The sequence below is a fragment of the Neodiprion pinetum genome, chromosome 3 (genome assembly GCF_021155775.2).
Source record: "Neodiprion pinetum isolate iyNeoPine1 chromosome 3, iyNeoPine1.2, whole genome shotgun sequence".
Taxonomy (NCBI): Eukaryota; Metazoa; Arthropoda; class Insecta; order Hymenoptera; family Diprionidae; genus Neodiprion; species Neodiprion pinetum.
The window spans coordinates 37,335,311-37,350,276 of NC_060234.1; the positions used below are offsets into that span (position 1 = coordinate 37,335,311).

Below are 14,966 nucleotides of genomic sequence, written 5' to 3' on the forward strand. Positions count from 1 at the left end.
GGTTGACAAAAGTATGGATTTTAGCGCTGTTCAGAAACGTCAATGTTTTCAGACGAAATGCGAAGCATTTGCCTTACTTTTTCTTCTTCTTGGAGCCAAAAGTTTTTGGTCTCAGATTCGACTTGAATGACCCTTACCTGCCCAATTGGACCCTCAGGAACTCAGGAAACGCAGCGAAAAGAGCGTAGGACCAACAGGAGAGAAACGGCGAGCAAAAAAGCACCTGCTGAAAAATGTCGAAAACACAGGATCTCGTTTATTGGCTGTAACTTTTGATGCGTTGATCGCAGCGTATTGGAATTGCGCCCAATCCATTTCTCTCGTAAAATTACGTCGATATAGTGCGCCAAAGAATTGATTCCAGCACTTTTCAAAATCGCGAAAATTTTCGCCAAAAACACAAAGGGGTTAGCCTTACTTTTTTTTTGGGCGAAAAACTTTTGGTCTCAGATTCGATTTAAATGACCCTTATCTGACTAATTGGACCCTCAGGAACTCAGAAAACGCAGCGAAAAGAGCGTAGGACCAACAGGAGAGAAACGGCGAGCAAAAAAGCACCTGCTGAAAAATGTCGAAAACACAGGATCTCGTTTATTGGCTGTAACTTTTGATGCGTTGATCGCAGCGTATTGGAATTGCGCCCAATCCATTTCTCTCGCAAAATTACGTCGATATAGTGCGCCAAAGAATTGATTCCAGCACTTTTCAAAATCGCGAAAATTTTCGCCAAAAACACAAAGGGGTTAGCCTTACTTTTTTTTTGGGCGAAAAACTTTTGGTCTCAGATTCGATTTAAATGACCCTTATCTGACTAATTGGACCCTCAGGAACTCAGAAAACGCAGCGAAAAGAGCGTAGGACCAACAGGAGAGAAACGGCGAGCAAAAAAGCACCTGCTGAAAAATGTCGAAAACACAGGATCTCGTTTATTGGCTGTAACTTTTGATGCGTTGATCGCAGCGTATTGGAATTGCGCCCAATCCATTTCTCTCGCAAAATTACGTCGATATAGTGCGCCAAAGAATTGATTCCAGCACTTTTCAAAATCGCGAAAATTTTCGCCAAAAACACAAAGGGGTTAGCCTTACTTTTTTTTTGGGCGAAAAACTTTTGGTCTCAGATTCGATTTAAATGACCCTTATCTGACTAATTGGACCCTCAGGAACTCAGAAAACGCAGCGAAAAGAGCGTAGGACCAACAGGAGAGAAACGGCGAGCAAAAAAGCACCTGCTGAAAAATGTCGAAAACACAGGATCTCGTTTATTGGCTGTAACTTTTGATGCGTTGATCGCAGCGTATTGGAATTGCGCCCAATCCATTTCTCTCGCAAAATTACGTCGATATAGTGCGCCAAAGAATTGATTCCAGCACTTTTCAAAATCGCGAAAATTTTCGCCAAAAACACAAAGGGGTTAGCCTTACTTTTTTTTTGGGCGAAAAACTTTTGGTCTCAGATTCGATTTAAATGACCCTTATCTGACTAATTGGACCCTCAGGAACTCAGAAAACGCAGCGAAAAGAGCGTAGGACCAACAGGAGAGAAACGGCGAGCAAAAAAGCACCTGCTGAAAAATGTCGAAAACACAGGATCTCGTTTATTGGCTGTAACTTTTGATGCGTTGATCGCAGCGTATTGGAATTGCGCCCAATCCATTTCTCTCGCAAAATTACGTCGATATAGTGCGCCAAAGAATTGATTCCAGCACTTTTCAAAATCGCGAAAATTTTCGCCAAAAACACAAAGGGGTTAGCCTTACTTTTTTTTTGGGCGAAAAACTTTTGGTCTCAGATTCGATTTAAATGACCCTTATCTGACTAATTGGACCCTCAGGAACTCAGAAAACGCAGCGAAAAGAGCGTAGGACCAACAGGAGAGAAACGGCGAGCAAAAAAGCACCTGCTGAAAAATGTCGAAAACACAGGATCTCGTTTATTGGCTGTAACTTTTGATGCGTTGATCGCAGCGTATTGGAATTGCGCCCAATCCATTTCTCTCGCAAAATTACGTCGATATAGTGCGCCAAAGAATTGATTCCAGCACTTTTCAAAATCGCGAAAATTTTCGCCAAAAACACAAAGGGGTTAGCCTTACTTTTTTTTTGGGCGAAAAACTTTTGGTCTCAGATTCGATTTAAATGACCCTTATCTGACTAATTGGACCCTCAGGAACTCAGAAAACGCAGCGAAAAGAGCGTAGGACCAACAGGAGAGAAACGGCGAGCAAAAAAGCACCTGCTGAAAAATGTCGAAAACACAGGATCTCGTTTATTGGCTGTAACTTTTGATGCGTTGATCGCAGCGTATTGGAATTGCGCCCAATCCATTTCTCTCGCAAAATTACGTCGATATAGTGCGCCAAAGAATTGATTCCAGCACTTTTCAAAATCGCGAAAATTTCCGCCAAAAACACAAAGGGGTTAGCCTTACTTTTTTTTTGGGCGAAATACTTTTGGTCTCAGATTCGATTTAAATGACCCTTATCTGACTAATTGGACCCTCAGGAACTCAGAAAACGCAGCGAAAAGAGCGTAGGACCAACAGGAGAGAAACGGCGAGCAAAAAAGCACCTGCTGAAAAATGTCGAAAACACAGGATCTCGTTTATTGGCTGTAACTTTTGATGCGTTGATCGCAGCGTATTGGGACTGCGCCTAATCGACTTCACTCGCAAAATCACGTCGGAATAGTGCATGAAAGAATTTATTCCAGCACTTTTCAACATGGCGAAAAATTACAGATTCGACCAAGAAGATTATGAGAAAATTCTACAAAATTATACAAATTGTATTAGCGCATTGATAGTTACCGAATTAGGGCTTGCGCGAAAAATGAATTGAAATACTCTATTGTAAACATGACAAGCTTAAAAAATTGTAGATGATAGTTAATTACAATGTAATCTAATATTATAAATACTATAATATAACTATAATTTTTGTTATTGATTTACATGAACATAGTTGATTAAAATTATTTATTTTGTACTATTATCGTATACAAATGGTTAAAAACTGAAATCAGTCAATAATTCATAAGTTTTTCACATTTATTTTGGAATGAGTAACATAGATCTTTTTTACACATAAACCATTCACGCATGCATTCCCTCACGTCACACACACTCCTTCACACACCGAAGATTTCTGTACAGGATATAAGTGAACCTTCCCGTTCACATTCAAACACTCAGGGAAAGTTTCGTTCATACAGGCCAATAATGAGGATCGCTTATCTGATATCGGCGGCCTTTCCCACGTTGGCTCTTTCTCTTGTTCCGAGGTCTGCTGATCGGCGGGTTGGGCGATTTCGTCACGTTCCTTGCCCTTGAACAAGGAGGAGATTCGAGTCTCTGAATTTGCCTGGCCAGGACGAGTTGGGACTTCACGGATGACCCCCGAACACGCTGTTGATTAGATCCTGCTCAGTTGACGACCCCGGAACGAAAGAGACAGAGCTCCGGTCTCACGTGTCGATCTCACTAATAATTTGGAGGGTGGGGATTGGCGTGTCGAAATATCGATTCGACGAACTTACTTCGAGAAATCGATGCGGGATACTCGATGTTGATCCTCGCGATCATTGTTCGTTACAAATTATATAGGTAAATATTCAAGTAACACCGAAAAAAGGTCAATAATAAAATCAGATAATGCAGAAAAAATATCTTCCATGACGGTTCCAAGTGGAAACCGGGTTCTTTAAATGCTGCCACATGAAAGATCGGGAAAAGTGCACACATTTTTATTTTTTTAAATCAATCAAATATGATAATTATTAAGCGAAACGTTGACTGTCGGCTATTTTTTTCTTTAATGAGAGATAGGTAACGATGCTTTTCTAAATTTCGAGTGTATTTTAACTTACATTTGGACAGTACAAGAAAAATTTACTTATCATCAATTGTCGCAAAATGGCGAAGTTATTAGTTAGCAATTGAAGCGGCTCGCTGCTGGAATCTCGAATTGGCAGGAATGATGGAGTGCGTCATTTTTGTCATTTTTGTCTGAAATGTAAAAACTAAATTTACTTTGAATTGACATATATTTTTAGAATCGATGAACTGAAAAATTCTGAAGAAACGTTAAATCACATTCATTTTTGTTCAGAATTTTCTTAGTAAAAATCGTTACTTTTTACGTTTGAGCTCGACAATTAGTATGATATCACGGTTTTCTGGGTTATTTTGATACATCGATAATAAAATGGTGCGCGAATTTAAAATTACTAGTTTTCAAAGACCTTCTCGCTAATGCTCGCTCGGGGTCGGATACCTAGTGTAACTGGGTTTTGTGCTCGTGCGCTCGCTTACTCGTTGTCAGTATTTTACCACATGACATATTTGTAGGGGAGACTGGGGCACTGGGGACTCCCCGAGTAATTCTGGTATTTGCTTCACAGTATACAGAATGAACACTGTCTTTGTGCATGTGAGGCAAACCGAATCTGCCCGTAAGATTTTTTCTATATAATGCTACAAATCACCTTTACCCATGCATGTAAGTATAACGGATTGTGAATTTATGACAGTAAATTTCCTCAAAGAATACCACAGAAGAATCAGCTAAGTGCTGAAAGATTTGAAACACTACGCACAGCAATTTTAGCTCTAATTGAACGATGTTGTTGTCATGTATTCCTATCTATACAATGCCAGCCACTCACCAATTGCAATTTGTTGATCCCGATTGTTCGGTTTTTTTTCCAATTCAAAATGTTATCTGAAGCATGCATATTGGTTGGATAGTACAAAACATGACGTTTTCAATAATCAAACTTGTAAACTTGAAAATTAGTCCGGAAGGTCAAAAGTCATCAGATCAAGGACCTGGATAGCCAGAACTACGGAGCACTTGTTCTGGAAGTCGAGTTTCGCCAGGTAGCGGACCTGGAGCGCAGAAACCATGGAGGGCTTGTCCCGGAAGTCGAGTTTCGCGGTACTCGAAATCTGCGGAGCGCGATTCTCGCCGTCCGCTCTACTGCGCGGTTGTTTCCAAACTAAGGAATTCGGCTAGCTGATTACTATAGATCGATGACGTCAAGAGAAAAAGAATTCTGAGTGACGTCACTTTCTGAACATCCGAACATCCAAACTTTGGTTTCGAACTTTAATACTCTGTATGATGTATGACGTATGATGTATGATGATATGATATGATGTATAATGATTTTAGTTTTTACATTTCAGACAAGAAATACGCACTTTATCTTTCCTGCCGATTCCAGACTCGAGCGACTAGGCCCTTCGATGGTCAGTCGTTGACTAAAGATACGAGTATATTCTTCAGTTAACGGGTTAGCTAATAACGCTGCCGTTTTGCAACAGTTGGATGATAAAAGCTTTTGCTTGCACCTTTCAAATGTGTGTTAAATTACACTCGAAGTTTTAAGAAGCTTCGTTCTATCTCTCCCTATAAAAAAAAAAAAAAAAATCGCCGACAATCACCTTTTCAGGTCTTTAAATCAGGACACTGCGTTAAATACTGTCTCATATACGGAGCATCCATTTCATCTTGATCAAAATCAGCGCATTTGTGATGTATTACATTTACTCGTCAAAACGTATAAACATTGTATATTAAAAAATAATTTCAACACATAATTATTTCTCGCTGTTTACCCTTGTGTGTTTGAACTTTTGCAATTAATTTTGGATAGAACCAAGTATCGGATGAAAGAAGGAATAGGAAGGAACCTTCTTAATGAGAGTTTATAGATTAATTGAGAAACGGGCGTATAGCTTAACTGGACGGAACTCTCGAAATATAATTGAATGATCTCACTCTGTAATCAATCAAATAATATTGCATAGTCATCCAGTTCTGAGCTGCGTGTAACGTTTCAGGTATCTGTAAAATCTATACCGAACAGATAAACAAACAGACAAGAAAGCGAGTTAATAAAAACCTTTTAAAATACGGAGTAATTCAATCATTATTCATTTCAATCCAGGTTACATAAAATAGCAGTAATAATACAATATCGTATTATTTTAATCTCAATCAAACATGGCATTCATATCGTTGCGGGTGTTCAAAAAAAAAAAAAAATAAGGATTATTACCCAAGTTCATATCCGCAGTCGAAATACCTTTCCTCTGATATCAGACATCGGGATTGTTTTATTGGTTCTTACGATATTCCAAGAATTACTATACTGTTTTCAGTCTGAATTCACAAATCCTTTGTTCGATTGAAAGTCGGAGATATTATGAAATCGAATACTGGAACCTGTTTCGTTTGACTACATTTTTCATTCACTGAGGTAGGCATCGGAGTATTACTCCTGTGTTTCGAGAATTTGAAATTTCAAAAGTCGCTCTGACGATGTTACCGTTGGACAGTTTTGGAAATCTGCTACAGTACGACTATTTTTTGCCACAAAAAACAGATATTTCGTACGAAGTATTATAAATCTAATACATACGGTACAAGGTTAAAATATATCAAACTCACCTGAAATTATCGGAATTGATCATCAAATTTAACATTATTCGCCATGCAAATTAGAAGCAAAGGGTTTTATTCTGATTTCTTCCACTTACGGTTATGTATCTACAACTATTTCCTCATACAATTACTAATTTCAATTCGTCAAGACGTCAGTATGGACCAAGTCGACAAACTAATAGTGATTACAATACATTGACATTAAGATCTATTTTGAGGGGGTAGGAATAAGAAACTAGAATCGCTGGTGGACAGAAGGACCAGAATGTCGAAATTTCACCGTCGCGAAAATCTTATTCGTAGACTTTAAAAATGTGGAAAGTTCAAGTCCGGAAAATTGAAAACATAGCAAGTCGAAATACAGAAAAATATAGGAAGGAAAAATATGGTACAGTAAAATCGAAAATCCGTATACGATTCTATATTACCGAGAGGAATTCCGAGTATTCGACCGTTTGGCATTCTATGTTCTGATCTTTTCAATCTTTTACTTTTCCATCCTTCGATTGCCAACACTTTTGAATTCTATATGTCAAGTTTTGGCTTTTTTAAAAATTCGATATTGCGGCGTTTCGATCTACTCATCTTTCTATATTTTTACCCCCACTCTTTTGAGGGAGCAATCGGAAGGAAGCTGCACACCCGCGTCCTCAATCAGTCAATCCGATCGCTCTTCTACGCGGCGACGTTCCTTCCCCAGCCGTTCTCACTAATCTGACGCCAAAGCGGCATGGATACAGGGGATTCACTGGTCGGGTGGTTCCTCAAATGGTCACCGATGGTGCCACCACCCTGGCGCTATCAAGGGCCACGCGTGATGCCGGCTTTCTCACGTTTGCTCTCGAGGTTCACGTCGGTCCGTCGGTCCATCCGCAGGATCGTTTGAACGAATGAGAAGTTTTGGCGTCGCTAGCGCGATATTCGCCGCGGCTAGGTACTTTAGTTGCGGTGCCATGAAGCTTTCGCGGTTGAACGATTGAACGTACATACACGAATACATGCATACACATATTTTTTTCTCGAAAAAAAAAGGTTATGAATTCAGTTTTAGTTATAGAATTTCTTTGATAATTGTGACACGGTGTGAAATATCTTGCACATTTTGTTAAAATGAAACTGCTGAAACCTAACTGGGTTACTCACGATGGTTTGTACCGCAATCTCTTAACCGATACCTAACCTCAAATCCGACTCGAAAATCTTTATTCATATTTTATACATTTCTAGAATTTCCCATATTTTCTGTTGATATACATCCTGATGGCAAAAGATTCGCGACTGGTGGACAAGGTGAGTTACTTTTTGTTATTATTTCGGAGGATGGATTTTAAAAAACAAACATTTTTGTCAGCGTTCGGTCCATCGGCCCCTGCGCGAAGGGCAATGTCCGATAGGTTAGGATTTAAAAACCCGCCCATTTTTAATCTGTCTACACTTTGCTACCGATGTTCAGAGTAGGGAAACATGTTTTATCCTAATATTATGAATCTCAATAATTCGTTACTGGTTTCGTATCAAGTTCTCCGTGTCAATCGGGTTAAAGTTTGTCTCAATTTGAGCGTGTTGGATAATCAAAGCAAGCATGGATTATTAACCGTTTGTCGTTGAATTAGGAAGATGTGCTAATATTATTAAAATCTGAGATTGTATACTATGCTTTACAATAATCTGTTTTTTATTGTTTCAATAGGAGGTGATTCCGGCAGAGTGGTAATATGGAATATGCAGCCAATAATTGATGAGTCTGCGGAGATTAATCAAAATGTTCCTAGAATGCTGTGTCAACTAGATAATCATCTTGGTAACCAATTATTTATGTCGATGTTGTCAATCATAGTAATCCAGAGACTGGTTTGAAGGAGAAAATTCAAATCAGGAAATAATATTTATTTGGACAATTATTTGAATTTTTTACCGTACCTTTACCATAATGCTGTTTGGTATCTGATACTACAACAGGTCAGGTATTGCAATGTTTTTGAAAATGCTTATGCTACCTGCAACTACTTATTCAGAAACTCAGAGAAAGAAACAACAAACAATTGGAATTGAACGAGGAGTATACGATATACTTTCAGGCTCAGGTTCTATTAGAAATACAAACTATTATTTGTTACCGAACAAACTGATTTAATACAATCAGTCCAGTTCTTTACACTGAGTCATATTGAAGAAACAGTAAATCAAAATTGATACTCGTTTAGCCCTCATTCCATCCAGTCTCTCAAGTATTTGACTTGCCAAAATCCTGAGTTGATAAAACTCGCTGACTACATTCCATTTGCCTATGTATAAGTAATGTATATTTTCTCGTGTGACACATTCTTACAGCATGTGTAAATTGTGTTCGTTGGAGCAGTGGTGGCTTGTTGGCCTCGGGAGGAGATGACAAGCTCATAATGATATGGAGACTATCGGGAGGTAGTGGTGGAAGTTCTATCTTTGGTAGCAAAGCCGGAGTCGAGACTTGGCGATGTATAGCGACACTCAGATCCCACGAAGGAGACGTCCTAGACTTAGCGTGGGCACCTCATAGTCCTTGGCTGGCCTCAGCATCTGTTGACAACAGTGTCATCATATGGGATGCATCTAAATTCCCAGCCGTGGTCGCTGTACTGAAAGGACATACCGGGCTAGTAAAAGGTGTCACTTGGGACCCAGTCGGAAAGTACTTGGCGTCGCAGTCCGATGATAAAACATTACGAGTTTGGCGGACTACAGACTGGGCTGAAGAAGCTTTAATTTCAGAGCCATTCGAAGAGTGTGGTGGCACGACTCACGTTCTTCGATTATCCTGGAGCCCTGATGGACAGTACCTGGTTTCAGCCCATGCAATGAATGGTGGAGGTCCGACTGCACAGATTATCGAAAGAGATGGCTGGACACAAGACAAAGACTTTGTTGGACACAGAAAGGCTGTCACTTGCGTTGTACGTGAAAATATTTGATATTTTTGATACCACGATTATACTGTTACATATTGCCACAAAATTCATGTCCGCTTCTGTAATTTTCAGAGATTCAATGGTAATATTCTACAAAAAAAACCTCCAGGTAGCACGAAACCTCAACAGTATTGTTGCGTTGCGATCGGATCTCGAGATCGTTCACTTTCGGTGTGGTTGACGTCACTCAAGAGGCCTCTGGTTGTGGTGCACGAATTGTTTACTCATTCAGTACTGGATGCCAGTTGGTCTCCATGTGGCCTAAGATTGGCTGCCTGCTCTTGGGACGGGTCAGTCGTTTTCATCGAATTTACGCAGCAGGAGCTTGGCCAGCCACTAGACCACACAGAGCAGGTATGTTTACATGTGTTATCTTTAATGTAATCGTTTTTCAAGTCATAATGGGTCGTCCAGTGTATGTTTATACTTCGACTTTTAACAAGTAACTCCTCGCATACTGCACAACCATCAAACGACTCGATAGTAACGGATTGAAATAAAATAAAGTGAATAAGGAGTTTCTAAAATCTAAAGTATTGACGACAATTGAAGATTTGAAGTATAAATCGAATACTCAGTTCTTTGCCAACAGAATTTAGAGCCTGCTGCAGCGAGATACTCTCTAGTAAACAGCAACGAGATTAATTTGAATAAAAAGATAGAATGCGTACAGCAGGGAAGTAAGCAATCGGATGTCATTTTACAGAGCACTCTCCACGAACGTATGTATGGTAAACCACTGGTTCAAGGGGGTTGTATGGTCATGGAGGCCCCTGAGCTGCTCAACTTGAAACCTCCAGCGCCACCCTCTCAGCCTTGTCCACCGCGGCCAGTACCGGCTAACAATACGCCTCCTCCTTCTATAACTTCAACACCAGCTAAAGGCCCTATCAATAAACAAATTGAGACGAGGACCTCGGATGGAAGGAGAAGAATTACACCCATGTTCATACCGCCACCACCAGACACAATGTGAGCTGAAAAATAATAACGAAGTTTTGATCATGATTGCACTGAAATCTTTAGATATTGCACTTGATTTCTTAAGCTAAGTTCATCAAGCGATGGAGACCAAATTTTTGTATTTTCTACAGGGACACATCGATAGGTGGAGGTGTAGGGCCCCCAACGTTTACTAGCACATCACAAACGAAGAGTTCTATTATCATAGAGAAACGAGACGATGTTGTTACTCCCAATGTCAGTTCAGCATTGAATGCCACACTGCCTGCAACACCAGTGCCGACACTGACGTTAAAACGTCGTGAACAGACTGCCTCGAAACCGCATCATTCTACCCTTAGCAAAAGACTGAAATTAGTTGCAGAAAGAAGTGCAAATCACATTGTTTTCCCTGCGATAAAGCCATCCAGCTCTTTGTCTCAACAAGCCGGACACTATGCAGTGACCGTCACAAGTAGTCAAGGATTGGCTCACCTGCAAGTATTCAGGGGCACCGATTCCGAACCTATTTGGGAACTGTACCTCGGTTATAATGCGGTGGCCTTGGCCGCTTCCCCGGCAGTTATAGTATTAGCACTAGAAGACGGCAGTATTCACACTTTTCATCCAGCTAAAGGATCGAGACCTGCTCCTCCACTGGCTCCTCCAGCACCACTGGCCAAATTATATGCCATTGGAAACATGGTCAGTTGATTGTTTTTATTCTAAGAGTTGACGATTCTGCGAAGCACTTAGAAATAGCTTACATACCTATTTCTTCTGCAAGGTAATGGTCATATCAAGCTGCGGTGCCGTCAGAGTATGGGAATTCGGTCCATCTCCTCGTCTCATCGTCTCAACTTCAGCAGTTCATTTAGTCTCACCTGGAGCATCACTCTTGTCCTGTACCATACACAACGGGATGCCACATTTATCATTTACGAACGCCCGAGCATACATATATCACAAAGAAATGGGTAAGACTAAGTTCTTGATAATTTTCCCTAATTTGACGGTCACTTCACTTATTTCATAGTTGCGAAATAAGTCGTTTATTGCATATTTGGCTGTAACATTTCTTATCCACCTGTAAATCCGTAACTCAATTATTTTTTTCCAAACGATACATCAGGTACTTGGCTCTTGATTGGTGATAACCAGGATCCGGTATGGCGGTGGTCGTCTCAAGTGGCTTCCAGCACGTCTGGTGGCAGAGCGCCGCGAGGCCCACTATCATCGTTGCAGGAAGCTCTTCAGCGTACAGCGGGAAGTGCGCCACCACACCCGAGACCACCTCACAGTGCGCCAAGTGTTGTTGCTTATTTGGAGCAACAACTTCTCGCTTCGAAAGCGCTCGGCAGTTCGCAAGAATACGTCCACTGGCTTATGGCATTAGTATCTTTTTTGTTAACTCAAGGCAAGTTGTGAAGGACGGTCATGTTGGCTTTGTAATATTGTTTGGCTCGTATCTAATCTGCTCACTATTTAATGATACAAAGTTTAACATTTTGAAGTTGAATCTTTATTACAGATGGATTAGAGAAACGTTTAAGGATAATACTCGATGATTTATTGGGACCGAGTCATGGATCGGCTGCAAAAAGTGCCTGGGAACCTACAATGCTGGTATGTAACAAACCAGCACTAAATACATTTTTCCTTAATTTTAATTGATAATTCGAAAGTAATAAAATTTTACTTACTCGGGTCAGGGGATGAACAAACACAAGTTGCTGAGCGACGTATTGGCTGTTGTTGGGGGGCATCTGCGCTGGCAAAGGCTGTATCTGGAATATGCTGAACAGTTAGCAGCGATGAAACAGACATGATAATAACGGTACGACGACACGGTAGACTGAATTTTCATTGCAACAATGATATTTATATATATATACATATATATACATATATACATAGATATACCTAACTACTATACAAAATGTATATTTATTGCAACATTTATCAATGAAGACTGTACAGATTTTTATATTTTACGTTGTATGATAGTGAAAATAAATTATTATGAAATGAGTTTGGTGAAGTTGTCACTACTTTTTATGTTGGAAACTTGTATCAGCACGATTAAAACTTTGCTGACAAATACACAGATCGTTATAAATTTTTTCAAACCGTAATCCGAGGGAAAGGGAAGGATATAGAAAAAATACACGCGAAATAACTGCATTGTATTTAATAGTGTTTATAGCAATATATTATAATATCGATAGATGTACACCACCGTTAAGCTCTTTCTTTATAAAAATACGTAACAAAGCTCAATGTGCAATAAGCAAAAAACATGTAAATTATCAAGCGTAACTATTTGGCTTTAGGCCCGGTAAGTATTCGTATTTTATTTCGCCAATTAACTTATGGTTAATCTGTGCGTTCAATAATTTCTCGTTCGTTTTCGGAACAATTTCTTTCGATTCTTGTTACACTTTCAACATGGTATACACACATTGTTCGTACCATCATTCGATAAACTTTCGCATTCTGATTCAGATACACGCACGGCAGTAATATAATAACAATTGATTATACAATTAAATCAATTATATTGTACATATCTAATTTCCTTCTGTCGAGAAAACCGCAACTGGAATAGCACCATCGGACCATGGATATTGTTCTAAGTCTGACTTTGAATGTTCCACTCTTCAAAATCAGACTTATAACTAAATCGCAATAAAACTAAAACAATATAGAAAAATAAAGTTAGGCAAGTATCCTTTGTTCCCCTCTATAGTATGAATGTTGCGTACAGTAGGAATACATGTATTATAATGTTAAATAAAAGTACTTTATAATATATTATACGAGAGGTTAATCAGGGTATATTGCGGGATTGATTTTTGTTTTATCATATATTTGGATAAGATCACAATTTGGACACGAATATTGTAATAATAAATAAGACGCATTTCAACAACAAAAAATGATATAAATAAAATTGTGATCATATCCGATATTAATTTACGTATAATAATAACATGTGTCGGTTATCGCAAATTATAGTGTATAGATATTACGTAGTAGCGGTATTAAATTTCATACGGCACGCGTGTTTGATTAAGTAGAATATAAGTATACATTACCATCAAAGGATGTCAGCCTTTTCTTTTTTATCAATCGTTTTATCTCGGCGTCGTATGTACTTTTCTCGCTTGATGTACATACTTTTGTTTCTTTCAAAATCATAAATGCAACAGTCGTAATAATATATATCAATTTCAGACGTCAAGATTTGGTAATTACACATCCATATATCAAGACTTCTTCCGAGCGATCCGTACACGCAATATTACATCATAATATACAAAAGAACGTAAAATAAATTATAACAATTATTCTCTGCCAGCCATTACGAATATTCAACCGCTTGGTCCGCTATATATGTTTTCTTTATTTACAAAATCTTCTTGTAAAACTAACTATAATCTAACATTACAGCAGTATAAACTGTGCTAGGTAATGAGAGATGAAAATGTACGAATAACGCGCGTAGTCGCCTCCACCGAATAATTAACTCTTTGCACTTAGCCACTTTTACTCCAGCACAGATTACATCATGCTGTAAAGTCTATACTGACTGGCATTTGAGAAGAAGTATTAATGTCTTTGACACTGTTACAGGGGAGGAGGTCCGTTAGTATATTCAAACGATGGACTGAGGCTTTTCGCCAAATTGTTAGATAGCGTGCAACTGTAATCTTCTTCCGCCGAAGGTACCAAAGTTGCAACGCCAAGCAACAACAGCATTAACGCTTGGATCGGAAGCGAGGCTCGTAAAACACGTCCCAAGAACCGATATCCTCGCGCTAATACGGTTCGATCTTCGTTGTCACCACTGAAACACAGGTAAACGGCAATGTAATGAACAGGTCAATTTTTTCCCGTCGCTGAAATGACAAACTCCAACTAATAAAATTACAGATATACAGGTGCTCTACGAGTGAAAACTATAAAACGCTATTTTTAAAATACGTTTCAGCAAAATATATTGCTTTGGTCTATAATTCTTCTGAAGAAAATTAGTGTTTTCGATATCACGTATTTCAATCAAATTCGTTAATCTCCGACTGGACTTACGTCCGTATTCAACAACGAACACTTGACGGGCTTAAAACGAGTGTCATACTTTTATTTCTTAATGATTGTATACAAGGAAATAGTGAAACATACTCTCCAGCAGCCGTGTCGTGGGGTTGAACAGTTCCTGAGGTAGCTTCGTCGAGTAACTAAAATTAAACAAAAAAAGAAAACGAAAACTATAGATACGGTGCACTGTGTGGTTTCTACTTCAATACGTAAGAGCGAAATTTAGACAGGCGAATATACATTACATCGTTTTTCTCAATCCCATCAAACTACATTATTATTATTATTTTTACCTAGATGTGGCTCTACTTTGGTGCAATTACCTGGGTTACCTTAATCCAATAATACCAAAGAAAACGTTATAATTTTGACTAAATATGAACAACGTCAGAACTCATTTTTCGCATTATGCAATTTATCGTTCTTAAAAAGTTTCTCATTACTACAATGTTAATCGCACAGAATAAAATATATTCATCGCTGATTGCAAAAAAAAAAAAAAACGATCCGTTAGTGTTGCGAAATTTTACGT

The 14,966-nt window shown here is 39.0% G+C and overlaps 2 protein-coding genes across 7 annotated transcripts in view; one reads left to right on the forward strand and one right to left on the reverse strand.

Annotated features, from left to right (window-relative positions):
• Positions 1 to 7,273: 7,273 nt before the first annotated feature.
• On the forward strand, positions 7,274 to 12,364 carry Hira (histone cell cycle regulator-like protein). 2 transcript variants are annotated; one of them, XM_046618541.2, is made up of 11 exons: positions 7,274 to 7,593; positions 7,674 to 7,736; positions 8,137 to 8,247; positions 8,778 to 9,376; positions 9,464 to 9,745; positions 10,098 to 10,363; positions 10,486 to 11,038; positions 11,121 to 11,310; positions 11,466 to 11,750; positions 11,865 to 11,959; positions 12,046 to 12,364. In XM_046618541.2, exons 1-11 carry the CDS (start codon positions 7,557 to 7,559, stop codon positions 12,160 to 12,162), a joined length of 2,598 nt encoding a protein of 865 aa, XP_046474497.1. In that variant the 5' UTR covers positions 7,274 to 7,556; the 3' UTR covers positions 12,163 to 12,364. The 2 variants fall into 2 exon arrangements, with proteins under 2 accessions (XP_046474497.1, XP_068990730.1); XM_069134629.1 differs by lacking the exons at positions 7,274 to 7,593; positions 7,674 to 7,736 and having other exon boundaries at positions 8,160 to 8,247; positions 8,806 to 9,376.
• A 145-nt stretch (positions 12,365 to 12,509) lies between these two features.
• Positions 12,510 to 14,966, reverse strand: part of Msp300 (Muscle-specific protein 300 kDa) — a 137,750-nt gene continuing 135,293 nt past the window's right edge. For all 5 annotated transcript variants that reach the window (XM_046618534.2, XM_046618537.1, XM_046618538.1 and 2 more), the window contains 2 exons: positions 14,519 to 14,574; positions 12,510 to 14,183 (listed from right to left, as the gene is read on the reverse strand). In XM_046618534.2, the coding sequence (XP_046474490.1) occupies positions 13,964 to 14,183; positions 14,519 to 14,574 (276 nt within the window). In that variant the 3' untranslated portion in view covers positions 12,510 to 13,963. The remainder of the gene's footprint in view (positions 14,184 to 14,518; positions 14,575 to 14,966) is intronic.